Below are 14,794 nucleotides of genomic sequence, written 5' to 3' on the forward strand. Positions count from 1 at the left end.
TTCTTTTCAGTGTTTTGAATAATTTGGAGATAAAGTTGGGAGGGGGGGGTTGAAGGGGATGATACAATAATGAAAAGAGCAGCTGCTTTGACCTACTAAATCCACCTCATAGTCTCCGGTTTTTCAAATTCTTCTTTCGAGGAATCTTTCTTTGTCTCATCTCCTGTGTTCTGGCACGATCTGAGAGCGTAGGTTCCTCAAGGACTTAGCGGAAGCGGTGTATTGATTTTATTTCTCTAGTCCTTGGTGATTGGGATGATGCCGCTATGTGAACCAATGTATACCAGTTAACAACAGGGATGTGCTATGGGAATGACTGGCAAGGAAGGGGGGGGGGTCCTTTCTCTATTGTCTCTGCAGTTTGCGGATTCTCGTCGCTTTAGAGGGATCGTTAAATATTTTATGCCTGGTATGTGCTTTTATTGAAAAATAATCCTCAAGTAGGGACAATTTTCTCGGGGGGTTATTGAAATTGTTTTGTACGGTTACAAATTTATAGTTGTAGATTGTGCAGGTAGCAAGGGTAGCCAGACGAATAAAACCTATGACTATGTTGTTTTTATCGATTTTGTGAAGGACGTTTTTAAACATCTACTTGTCTATTAATTTTTGGTTTTTACCCATTTAACATCTATTAAATCTACTTGTCTTCTTTGCATTTCTATCAACTGTATTTATCTTTTAGAAGATTATTTTTTTGTGAGGGTACTATATTTGCCACAATTACCTGCCCCCTTTTTAAGACTAATTTTCTCACTTGCTGTATCTCAACATATGCATAAAATAACAAACCTGTGATAATTTGAGCTTGATTGGTCGTCGGAGTTGCGAGATAACTATGAAAGAAAAAAGCACTCTTGTCACACGAAGTTGTGTGCTTTCAGATGCTTGATTTCGGGACCTCAAATTCTAAACTTGAGGTCTCGAAATAAAATCCGTGGAAAGTTACTTCTTTCTCAAAAACTATGTTACTAACAGAGGGAGCCGTTTCTCACAATGTTTTATACTACCAACCTCTCCCCATTACTTGTTACCAAGTGAGGTTTTATGCTAATAAGAATTTTGAGTAATTACCAATAGTGTCTACTGCCTTTAACAGTAGCGATAATTATAAAAATTGCAAACCAAAAACACTGCCAGACTTACATGTTTGAGTTCATTGGCACACTTTAAACCACTGGCCCAGGCCGTGTAGACCAAGTGAACGAATGATTGCGAGAACATAATAGCACTGTGCATTAAAGACATTAAAAAAAAAAAAAAAAACACTTAAAAACAAACATGTACATCACTGGCCCAGCAGCCGATTTCACAAAACTTTACGCAACTCCGTAAGTTCACTTGTGCAAGGTTGATGGGGGTAAATAAACATTTCGCAAGTGGGCTTAAGCAGTTGCGTAAAGTTTCGTGAAATCGGCTGCTGTGCCTTTAATCCACTGTGGATGAATGCAAGTACTAATTGCACTACGCACTATAATGACAGTATTTTGCGAGACAAAATAAGTCACACAAACGCAATCACCGCAATCCTACGCAATCACCGCTTCAGCATGCCAGACCACTGTGTACAGTCAATATAAATCTTGAATATGTACATGCAAGTACATTGCTTATTTTATTATTTTGTCTGAGATTCGAGGCCTGGTAAATCATGGAGGCAACGAAGGCAATGGCCCTCCACCCAGGAAAAAATTCCCATTGAAAAAAATCAATGGGATTTAATGGGATCCCATTGAAAATTTGAATGGGATTAATGGGATACAATGGGATTGAGGTGGAATTTGGGACATATTCAACCGGATCTAATGGGATCCACAGGGGATCCCATTGAATCCCATTGAAACAATGGGATCCCATTGAATCCCATTCAAAATATCAATGGGACTCAATGGGAATTTTTTCCTGGGCATGGCCCTGGTCATTGCCTTGGTGTCCTGGAAATGTTCCAGTAGATGTTTACAGTTTATTTACAATTACAACAAGGAGAAAATGCCTTGGTGCCCTCGCTCTTTCAAAAAAGAAACAGGCCTGGATCTGGGTACTGAGTTTCTTTATTTAGCATTAGCACAGACTGCTATTTGAATACTTGCATTTTGAACCTGCCTTTTGACTGGTTGAGCACTAACACCATACATTTGCTTTGTATGGGTAGTATTTGTGCAAAATGACACCGACACTACTATCAAATGTAAGATGATATATTCTAGAATTTCTTTTGTCAAGTTTGTTTCTAATGGTAAGGATTGAACAGGGTATTAGTACCTATACTTTGTACACACCCATTAAGTTTGGTTATACTGCGGTAGTTTACTGGTGAAACCCAAACTTTTTTGCCATAAATAATCAGATTTGTCTGAAGCCATATTTAGAAAATTGTGGAATTAGTAACTAAAACCCCAAAATCAAAAACCCAAAACCCCAAAACCAAAAACCAAAACCAAAAACAAAAAACCAATAATATTAGCTATTTTTATTTTTATTAGCTCATTTCATTCAATTTTCGACCCACAGGCAATTTTTCAAGACTGTTACAATAAGATACATTAAAAATATGGAGTCAGGCCCCCCAAAATTCCTGGATAAATGAAAACAAAAAATGTCAAAAATCCCCAAAATAAAAAAATTGCCTCTCCCGCTCCCCACAAATACAGGACCATAAGATCACAACCAAAATTAACTTTGTTGCCCATTCTGCTATGCAAATCTTTTCAGGCTTACTAGTTCCATTGTTCATAAACCCCTTGTCTAAACCAGTAAGCCATGTATAAGTACTTCATCTAAAAGTCGATACTCAAGAATCAGTTCTAAGTGTGATATGACTTCTTACGCATTATAAACAAAACACGCCCAAAGTATCACAAGTCAGGTTAACTCAGGGTCGTCAAGGAAAAAAAAATCCCATTTAATTTGCCGCCTCTATCTCCTCATTCCTTCTCTCTCTCCCTCCTCGTAGCACTTGGCGATTTGTCACCCCGGTTCGCTTCTGTCCCCCAACCGGGGGCGTTGAAGTGTTTCCTGTCCTTCAGTAAAGAGCATTTATGACACGCTCGTGGAAAATATCGCCGTGCCGAACCGGGCTGGGAGAACGCCCCGAGGTGTGAGTCGGAAAGAGATTCCCCCTAGGTGTGATGTGGCTATTTTCTCAGCTTACGCAATTAATTTTCTGACATCATCTCTTATTACACAATACCCGTCCACTAATTTCTTCTCAAAACTCTGAACGGTAAAATATATTCGCAAACAGTTCACATTTCAATAGACTGCATTGTGTATTTCAAAGAAAGTTATGATTTTTTGTGGGTTTGTCTCCCAGTCAACGTTCCTATGTATTTTTTTTGGGGGGGGACAAAGTTTTAAACTACAATAGTTGTTTTTGAACACCTCATCATTGTCCAAACAGAAATATTGCCTAATCAAGAACATTTTATATTGACCTAGTTCAAGCACATATTCATCACCTCCTTGGTTTCACCATAGAGAAAGGTCTATGGTTTCACAAAGGTATTTTTGCCATATTGAGTACCGGTACAGTACATCATTACCTGCCAATTTAGCAATATCAACATTTTTCTCGTAACAGAGAGTTATTTATGCTTATACAAAATTTGTCACTCAAAGTTGATTTTAAGATGCACATTTTCTCCTTTCAAGATTCTTCATCTCTTCTAGGCATCATTTTTCCCTTCTTAACATTTATCATTCAGGGAATTTTTTTTGCTTAGCAAATTTCTAACAAAAAACTTAACTGGCTACCAGTCCTGACAATATATACTTCATGGAATATATGGCTGGTAACCTGTTTCTGCCTAGCAAGGTTTGTCTGTGCTAAGCAAGTTTTAGTGCTCACAGGCATCTTATGAAAATAGACCCTGTATGAGCTGTTATCGTGTGAATCAACTCATAAATATTTAAAACAACTTCAAATCAAAAACAAAAAACACTGATATCCTCCGAAGATTACGTGCACATGTTTGTAATTTTATTCCTAGACATCCATTAAGGCTTTGCATATTAACCCTGGAGCACAGTGTATGTGCCGTATGCCTCATTCCGTTAATTCACCTTTCATAACCCCTGTCATGTTTAATACTTGTAAGGTCTCTAGCCCGTAGAATCTGCTGTCAAGGCTTCATTATGCTAATGCTATCGTCGCCATCATCATCATGATCGTCCTCAGCGGACGGGGGGTTGTTTTGTCGACGGAGCGAGAGAGACGTTTTTATGATACAAACGTCTCATTTTCATGAACTGAAATGCGGCCTGAGGAAGCATCATTGGTATACGGCGCAGCAGTGTCGTTGATCAACCCCGCCATTTATCTGTTGGGAGACCAACCATCTGGCTTGAACAGTGTTTAGATGGCACGTGCCATTAGGCCATACAGGTGTGGTTTAACCTTGGGGAGGGGGTTTAGTTTAGTCAGGGAGGGAACTTGGCGTCGGTGATCGTCCCTGTTCGGTCTTATCTATCGGGAAGCAGCGCATCTGCTTTTGAGTGGCGTTGAGGTGGAGATTGCTAAGTGGCCAGGTGGGGTTGGGAGTAAGGGAAGGGGGAGGACGAGGGGTGCAGGAAGGGGGGTCAGCTTATAGATGATTCACGGTTGGAGGATTTGATAATTACCTGTCAGTCGACTTTGAGAATGTGATGAATCAAATCTATAATCACTCAGATATTAACTGGGTCGGTGTTACATAACTTTTAAAATAGGACTTTTGTCATGGTACAGACATTATTGTAACATATAAGTTTTTAGTTCCAGATTTTTCTGATTTAGTTCATCTTAGCTTATATCCGAGACAAAGTAATATGAAAACACTCATTCAAGATAAAATCATAAGCCCTTTCACACTGTATCTCCTTATCTCCGTGGAATACAGCCCCCTGGGAGGTCCTGGGGCTATTTTTACTCCATGGTTATACCCCCTGACGCATCTTCACACCGTTCCTGCCTCCAGAGGTACCTTTCCCCTGGGGTCCTGGTTGCACATTTCATACCTCTTGTTTTTACCACTAAGTTACCCCATGGAGGAAGATGCTTACCCCTACTCCAGAGCAGGGGTAGTTAAGAGGGAGGATTTATCTTTGGTAATTTCTCCAAACAAATTGATGAGCATACAAAATTACTTGGTAAAAGAGCACCAGAGAGCTTCCAAAGTTTTAATAAAGGTTAAGAGAAAGATGTGTAACTATGTGATTTTAGGCATTGCATGTTGATGTATCAATATATGTTCGGTTATTTTCTTGAATGCAACTTTGATAACCTTTTGAGCCTAAATTTTCACAGGTTTGTTATTTAATATGCATATTTTATGATACATGTCACCAAGTGAGGGATATTGGTATCAATTATCACAGTTATCAAAATTATACCCTGCCTTTCACCATGAAGGTAGAAATAGCTTCCATCAAATGCTTACTTCCCCATTGTTCATATTACTTTGGTTCACCTTGTGCAAAATTTGTATTTATTTTTAAAGTTTTGTTTATAGAATTTTGAGGGGTTTTGATTTAAGAGTGTGACAGAAAATGTGAAGATTTGCATAGGAATTCTTGGTGTCCTGAGTAAAACTTGGAATGGTGTCTCAAAATTGTTGACCTAGTGGTGTGAAATGCTCGTTTATTGGCAGGAAAAAAATAATGAAGGTAAATTTGGTTGGTGAGGTCCTTTAGTGGTTTGTTAATGCAAGGAAACTCTGGATTTCCTGACAAAGAAATTGATTTGAATTGGATTAGTGAATCCTCTTTAATGGTGTACTCTCAAGGGATTAAGGATTAAAGAGGATTAGGCTTAGACAGGATTAAACACATGTAGTCCTGTTGTAGCACTTTGTGCCTATAAACTAGGTCGTATTTATGTCAAATTACTGGTTTACTTGATGGGTTGTTTTCCCATTCCTCATTTTACAAATTGGAGCAAAAAATCTTCTTTCCATCTTAAAATTACTGTCAGAATGTGGCTGTGTTTTCCTTCCTTGATGCGTCTCGTCTGAAATAAAATGGATCAGTGTATAGTGGAGAGAATTACTGACTCACTGGTGTTAGCGGATTATCTTCTTATAGGATTAAACGCTGGGTGCAATAGTGCACAGTAGAGTGAAGCTCATCACATCCATTGCTTTCAGAGGTGTATTTTGTTCGCTCAATATGACGTATTAACGGGTCTGTATCTATATGTGCAGCGTTGATAGAGTACTGCCCGTCCTGTGGCTTATGACTCCCCCCCCCCCTATCCCCACCCCCACAGGCTGAGTGGAGGCGGCCCAACCTTTGCCATGTAGATGCTGCCATTGAATGGCGACTCAATAGCACACACTTCAGGGGCATAATCTGTTGTACACAAGTTGGCCGTGTGACATGAGACACACAGTGTTGTGTCGGGGCCTCACCGATCTAGCTCCCACAAGCCTTAGTCTCCACATTGCTTGTGTGAACCAGGCTGACGGTAACTATTGGACATATAAACATGGCCGTGAATAACGGGAACATCTACCCGACAGCAGGCTTGGAGATGCCTTTCCCGTACTTTCCTCCTCCGTTGAATTTTCCAGGTAAATACCCCCCATATTTCGTTTTGTGTGAGTCTCTGTTTGATTTTATTGTTGTCATCGTGGGGAGGGCCAGATATAGGGGTGCCTGTGGGTAGGTTGACCGGTCGACCTTGTGTGTGTGTATTAATAATAGGTCTCTACTGTGTATTGCATGACTCAAATGTGTAGCAGACTTCTCTTTGTCTGTGTGCTGTATAGCATCATATGTACAGTACATGTATTTCTGTTGTGGATTTGTAGGCCTAGTGTGTGTATGTGTGGAGATATGTACAGTATAAGTGTTTATACATGAGGGGTTTGTGTTGTGGTGTGTGGTATGAATGGCTGACTGGCTTGCGTAGCATCAGCACACAGCATGGTAGCATTATACAAGGGGATGTTTGTGAAGATTACGATGGATTCCCTCAATCGTGTGAATTTATTTATTTCCAGGCGGAAATTTGTTGTGGCTAAAGTTTTAATTGGGATCAGAGATGGTTTTTCAAAGTCGTGTGTGAACAGATGACCTTGAATTGTAGATAGAGCGTAATTCTCACTACATTAAATTTTTATTATTGATCATGTTTTGCTTGTACGTGTCGTCGCCGCGGTATATATTAATTGGATTCTGGGATGGCATTTGTGGCGTTTCAAGTCAAATTGGATCTTATTTTTTATCTGTTTGTTAATGTAGGCCTATGTATTATAAACTGATCTGAAAATTTGTTTTAAATCGGTGTACATTTTTTTCCAGGACTGTTAATATTTTTGGACGAGGTAGGAAGGGGTTCAATGCGTTTCCAACCTGAAAATGTTCTTAAATTGCATGCAATGTAACAGAAAATGCTGTAAGAATCTCTTAATTTAAAAATAGATCAACAAAACAAAAGATGGTGTTATTTACAAAAATAAATGAAGGATGCAATTTAACACTATATTCAGTTGTATAAGGATGTTAAAGGAACACGTTGCCTTGGATCGGACGAGTTGGTCTTTGAAAAGCGTTGGTAACCGTTTGTTATAAAATTCTTATGATTAGAAAGATATATTTTATAAGTAGAATATAGACTATTCTTCTTTTTTAAAAAACATCTTTCTAACCATGCATTTTTATAACAAACGGTTACACATGCTTTTCAAAGACCAACTCGACCGATCCAAGGCAATGTGTTCCTTTAATGGCCTTACATTTCAACCCTAGCAGAGTATTTTTTACAAAGGCAGTTAAATAATATGACGTAGTTTGTACTGCAAACTATGTCATAGACGCTAAGACGCTGTAACCAGGCTGGCCGTAATGCTTCTCTGATTAATAATACTAATTATAATATCGAAGTCTTAGCGCACATTTCACCAAACAAGGTACTCAAGGCGCTGAGTATATATACAAACTTTTAGAAATTCTGAGACCCAATTATTTAGCACCTTGTAAGGGTTTACAAGGTGCTATGGCGCATCTCTTTTCGATAAGTGCACTGGGTTCTTTTACATGCGTTACACAACACATAGAACCAACGGCTTTACGTCCCATTCGAAGGACGAAGCAATGGTTATAAGTGTCTTGCTTAAGGACACAAGTGTCACAGCTGTTATTGATTCCAATTGATTCCAATTTTGGGGGTACAAAAACTAATATAATTTTCCCTAACCACATCATTTAAACGTGAAACATAAAATGCGTTATACTAATACTATGGAAAGCTGACTTAGGCTTCTAACCAAGTAAGTTTTTATTGCCATTCATTTTAACAGTGATTACCAAACATGTAGGGGCCTATCTTTCCTTTAAAAGCCATTACAACGTTTTTTTTTATATACTCATAACATCTTTATTAAACCATGATAAACTGAAGATAAGTCTAAACAAATGAGCCAGTCCATTTAAGAACAGGCTCAGAAGTACTTTCTTAAGACTTCAATGACCTTGTGGTGTTGTCCTCACTGTGCTGATTCCATAGTACTATTTTTTAATACTTTATTGGCGTGTTTGTGTCCCGCTGTTATTTCATTTGCATTATGGGCAAATCGTCACTTTGAGGTCTGGTAATTGTTTGTTGGGGCTCTGGTTTGACCCTGTGCCTAATGGCTGACTGAATGCATAATCCACTCAATAGGGGTACAAAAAATAATTGGTTTGGAAGGGATGGGGCATTAAAGGAGCACTCTGAAGCATTTACTGCCTGTAAAAACCACTGCTTTGTGTTTTTACAAATGACTTTGCAGTGGGTCTCTTTTAAAAATAAATTAAAAAGAAAAAGAAACAAATTGAGCATGGTTGTGAAATTTTGGAAAATGCACTTCATGTGAAAGGACAACAATGTCTGGACCTCCCTTTTGAAATCTCAAAAATGCTTTCCTTTATGGACAGCAAAAACATAATTGCCCTCTCATACAAAGAGCCCTTGGTCCTAAAATTTGGCAATCTTACTAAAATAAAGCAAGAGACCCTTGTTACATTGCTGTCGTGTGAAAGGGGCCTACGAGTGACTGGTCATCAGTAGGACCAGTAAGCTTGGCATCCATCACGCTTTTTACTGGTCCATATTTGAAGTCAAATTGGGTAGCATTTTTATTTTTAACACACTGAATTTGCCAGTTGGCATTTGGTCAGCAGAGCAGTGCTGCTTAATTTGGCTCCAGTAATGATTTAGAGATTCAAGTTGTCTTGTAGATTGTTTTCATCTAATTAGAGCCATAACTTAGGATAAAACTTGGGGACTTAGGCTCGTTAAGTTCTGTATTAGACGTTAGGACCTATTGAACCCATCCTAAGTTAGGATGAGTTACTTATCCTAACTCGCCATAGGATTAATCGTAGCTTTTTTGTGAAAGTGGCTGCTGTTGGTGTAGCTTTAATCTGACGAACTAGCCACAAGGGTTTCTAGTGATCAAAGTGACACCTTGATGGGGAACTGATGAGGCCTGGAGTGCCCATAATGGGACACTAAGGTAAAGTTGTATATTTAATTAGAATAAATTTACTCATGTTGAAGGTAATTTGGATCCAGGACACAGGGAGTGAAATTTGCATTTCCTTTGGGATGCAAGCTTTTTTTCTTCTTCAAACGCAGACATGAGAGGTTTTCACATGCTACCACAAATGTATAATTGTAATTGTTAATGTATTATGAGGAAACTCCACACACATTCCGTAATTGATTTGAATTACAGTTCATGTTCAAGATCCGTGTCCACAGGACGTGATACTTTATTTTATTGTATCTTCAAGCAAACTTGACACGCACATGGTACCTTAAAGGGACACGTTGCCCTGGATTGGGCGCTTTGATGAGTCATAAAAAGCGTTTCTCATTGAATTAATATGATTGGGAAGATGCCCAGGTCAAAATTCCAGTTGAACCTAGTTAACTGGGGTCAACTGGTTCAACTGGATAGTGACCAAACTCGTCCATTTTCCATATTAACCAACTGGTTTGGACTAGGTTTAACTGTGCTCAACTAGGTTGAAATTATAAACCAGTTGGTCTCTGTCCATTTTCCATATTAAACCAACTGGTTTTAACTGTGTTTAACTAGTTTATCAACTGGTTTTCAACTAGTTCCAGTTATTTGACCTGGGTGTTCAAAAGAAGAATATAATGATCCACACACATATCCCTGGAAACTGTTTGGATTTCTTTTCAGTTTAACTTTAAACATGTTTTAACATTTTGTAGAACTAAATGTTTGACTCCACGAATCAGTCCACAAAGTACGTAATTTATCGACCAATCAGAATCAAGGATTCAAGTTTGCTTTCATTAATTATAAACTTCTCAAAAAGTAAATCTCAGTTTCTTATTCCACTGATAAAGTACTTACACAAAGTTTGGGTAGCGGAAATCAAACATTAACTTCAATTAATTCCTGCGAATTTCCTTTGAAACGTAACAATTTCCACATACGTAGCCACAAGCCACCAACGTTAATTAAAAGAGCAGACTATGTACGTATGTAAATGCATACCTCCCTCTCCCCAATGCATGCCCTATGGTACATCAAAGTCATTCTGTCATTATTTCTGACAGGTTTAAAAGAAGTTTACCTTCAGGTTTTTTTCTTTCGTCTTTCCTGTTCCATTTCCGTTTGTCAAATGTCAAGTTTTTTTTCTCCCGAGGGATCAGGGTAGAGGACACTTAGTCCTTTGATTTGAACCAGACAGGATCATCAGTGGAATAAGGTCGTGACAGTTCCTCACTTCCCATCCTGTGATACCAATAGCAGATGGATGAAGACAGATAGACAGTCATACAGAGACAAGGGCTCAATGTCAGAAAGCCTGTAAGCACAAATACTTGCTAAGCAGGGACAAGTATTGCTTAACAGAAAAAACCAGGCAGGATCATCTCTGTGGAATAAGGTCATGACAGTTCTTCACTTCCCATCCTGCAGACAGTCCTGCAGAGACAAGGGCTCAATGTCAAAAAGCCTGTAAGCACAAATACTTACTAAGCACAGACAAGTATTGCTTAACAGAAAAAACCAGGCAGGATCATCTCTGTGGAATAAGGTCATGAAATGTATGGTTGATTTTTTTTTTTTTTTTTTTTTTTTTTTTTTTGGGGGGGATTTTAAACTTCCAATTCGAACAAAAAGGCATGTAAAATAAAATAAATACACAGTACGGTGTGTGTGTGTGTAACATGCTTGAATCTATTTAGTTGACACGCATGAACTGGTTCATAAATCCTGTATTAAAATAACCTTTGCGTTTGCGCATTCTTTGTTAAAAGGGCATAGATTTTCTGTATATATTTATTTCTAAAGATTCACACAGTGTCCCATGACCCCAGCCGATTGATTGGGTGATCTTGCGCAGTCATCCGTTTATTTACATCAGTTTGTTGGCAGAACAGTTTTTAAGAATTGGGGGCAAACAGGTCATGTAAACTGTTGTATTTGGTGAATAAAAGTTCCCCTCCAGAAGTGGAAGTTGCGATGTTGATATTTAAACGTGACAATGGACAATGGGGATTCAAGGTATTCCAGTTTGGAAGGAATGTTGCAGAGAAAAGAACTTTTTCTTTCCATTTTTTCCTCTCTGTTTTTTTTTTAGTGTTTACTTGTAAAAGGACTGTGTATTGGATTTAGAGTTGTGCAAGTACTTTGGCACTTCACTCTGCCTTATTGTGTCGTATATGAGTGTGATTGACGAAAGGTTAAGTTGATAAACATGTTTTCGTTTCGCCATGTTGGTTTGAGCTGTGTAATGTTGTGCACTATTTGACTCCCTCCTGTAATTATTACCCAAAAATGACACTTCCCAGGGCAGGAATAAAGCAGGAACTACATGTAGGAATCTCCTCTGAGCCAAGGCTAAACTGGACACTCGGTTAAATATTGGACACTCAGTAAAATATTGGACACTCGGCAAAATATTACAGGACACCTAGTAAAATATAACTGGACACTCGGTTAAATTTTGGACACTAGGCAAAATATTTCAGGACACTCAGTAAAATACTATAAACTTAGTAAAATATGGATAGTAGGCCTAAATATTACAGGACACTTAGTCAAATATTACTGGACACTCAGTAAAATACTGGACACTCGGTATAATATTGGACACTCGGCAACATACATGTACTACATGAAACTTAGCAAAATATTACAGGACACCCAGTAAAATACTGGAAATTCAGTAAAATATTGGACAGGAAATAATACAGGACACTATAAGTAAAATATTTCTGGACACTCAGGAAAATACTGGACACTAAAGTACCAGACAATCAGTAAAAAACAGGGCACTCCGTAAAATACTGGATGTGGACTCTCAGTAAAATATCGGACACTCTGTAAAATGATGGGCACTTGATAAATACTACCACCATGCATACATATGTATACAATGTATACAGAAATCAGTCACGGTTAGTGTTGGTAAAACATCGACAAAAAGATCACTTGATGATGATGCCTCACATTTATTTTGCTGCGGGTTACAAAATGTTGAACAGCAACAATTACAAGTAGCCGTTTACATCTCTCAATATTTCTAGGCACATTATAATCTAGCAAGGTTGGATGCTAGCAGGCTGTTCATTTAGTCTGGACATGCATACTTTGCCATACCGCCTCCTGACAACTGATACCTAGTTAACAGACAATATTGATCTATTACACAAATTACAGTCCGGGTGTGGTTACTTTGCCGACATCAGTAATCGAAGCGTGGAAATATAACACGAGCTCCTCCCATCCCCCCCCCCCCCCACATAACCACATTTTTGGACGAATATGTAATTATGCTAAATTGGAAGATTCCAGTTTTTTATGAGCTATTTATTCGTACAAGGTGCACCATTTAGTGGGAATGCCAGAGGAGTGGTACAACAATGCTAACCCTAGAATTTCTGATTTGTAAAGATCTGAAAGGTAAAATGAAAAATATTGAGTATTTGTCAATTAAAAATATAAAGCAGCCTCTGGAATTTTGCGAGAGATGTATAGGTGCTTTTTATTCCAATAAAAAGCTCTCAGTTATGCAAACATATCCCAGGGGAGACTACTACCCAAATCAATCTAAGTTTACAATCGCGTGTCTCTATAAAGAAAGAGTGTTATTCACAAATAATGAATCAGAATTATGTTAAGTAAAAGAACATTTTAAATTGAAGAAGATATTCAGTATGGATTTTAAATTGGCATTGGACATCAAATCAAGCCAGCCAACACGCAGCGTTCATTGGCAGCGTTCCCTGCCATCGGCGTAACAACATTACCTCAATAATAACTACCACTCCCTATAATTTACCCACAGCCCTAACCATCCAACATCATCAATAAAATAACGATTAAGTCTCCCCTCTCTCTCTCTCTCTTCGAACCCCGCTGTAAACAACAAACATGCCAGAGATCCTCCCACACTTCCGCTAATGTGTATAATAAGAGTTGCCTCGTAATAATGTAAACCCCTGCCCGAAGATAAAGAGTGTTAGACCAGGATCTGGTTGAGGAACTAGCGACAACATGCGTTAGTCGTCAGAGTAAATAATATTGGACAATATTCCAGGCTTTGCTAAGTGGGGAGCCTATGCTATGAGCCACTAACCGTGGCCTGCGGCGTGATATGGAAACCTCTACTTTGCATAATATTTCCTTAAAGGGAGAAAAGCTATACAGTTTAAGCTCAATTTAAAATGTGTTAATTTATATTTTTTTAAACGAGAAAGATTTTGTGTACAAGCCTATAGTTCATACAAACATGTAGTGGTCGAGACTCATAGTTTTTAGGCAAAGCATTGTGTACGGGTTATGTGGGTTTTGTTGTGTGTTTTTTGTGCATAATATTGAAAAATAGTTACATGACTGAACTGCTCAAAGTTAGTTTTCGAAATAAATTCAGTAAATAAAATAATTAAGAAATTAAATTGAAAAAAGCTTGTGCCAATCAAGCTTTTAAACAATCAAGCTTATAAAACAAATGGTATTCACCGTGTTTCCTATATTAAATATACAAAATAATTTATTTTTGCCCATATATTAAAGTACCCTTTAAAAGATGTAAAAATAATATGGCAGCTTCATCTCCTTGCGTAGGTAACAAAATACGAGCACTCGAAGCAAGAACAATTTGTGAATCACTAGAATTTTAAACGAGATTCAGTTTGTGATTTTTGGGGGGCCAACTGGCCAATTACAGGTTGTCTTTTATGTATGTCTTTGATCTCCTACAGAGCCTAGTATTTAGGATTTTGATTTGTCAAAATAAAACATGTTAGTTAGATAATGAGAGTTGATTGGCTGAGGCTTTAATGAGATGCAGTCAAAGGTTCTTGTACTGTCTGAAGTCTCATCCGGTATGCCCAGAAGCCCCCAAGGCGAAGGGGAAATTTATTTAGAGTACGATCGAACAATTACCTGAGAAAAACCAATCAATGCATGGAATAGGTCTTGACTGTTCATTAATGCAGCTGTAGAAGAATGAACAAAAAAGCACTGAAAAAGAAAATATTTTTACATTTTAAAAATTCAAAGAAATGCAGTGGCTTTGGATCATTTAATTTGATATATGCACCAAAAGTGTACTTATATGATCCGCAGTTTTATTACTATTTAAAAAACCACAACAAAATAATACATGTTTAACTGTAAAAAAAATTGTTTAAAAAGAAGAATATGATGTTGGAAGATTGAATGTCATCTTTATGAGCATGTACTTTGAACTTGAACAATTGCATGTACAAAAAACCTTTATTAAAAAATATATATATATATACTTAAAAAATAAATAAAAATAAATACATGAAAAAATAATTGTA

General features: G+C 37.8%; 1 protein-coding gene across 10 annotated transcripts in view; it reads left to right on the forward strand.

The window, feature by feature from the left end:
- LOC139934558 (uncharacterized) overlaps positions 1 to 14,794 on the forward strand; it is a 142,494-nt gene that overhangs the window by 85,400 nt on the left and 42,300 nt on the right. Inside the window, exon 1 of one of the 10 annotated variants that reach the window (XM_071928827.1) lies at positions 6,361 to 6,548. The exons of the other annotated variants lie outside the window; for them this stretch is intronic. Coding sequence (XP_071784928.1) covers positions 6,464 to 6,548 — 85 coding nt within the window. The 5' untranslated portion in view covers positions 6,361 to 6,463. Of the gene's footprint in view, positions 1 to 6,360; positions 6,549 to 14,794 lie in introns of those variants that run through there. 10 annotated transcript variants of the gene reach the window in all.

Source organism: Asterias amurensis, chromosome 3 (assembly GCF_032118995.1).
Source record: "Asterias amurensis chromosome 3, ASM3211899v1".
Lineage (NCBI taxonomy): Eukaryota > Metazoa > Echinodermata > Asteroidea > Forcipulatida > Asteriidae > Asterias > Asterias amurensis.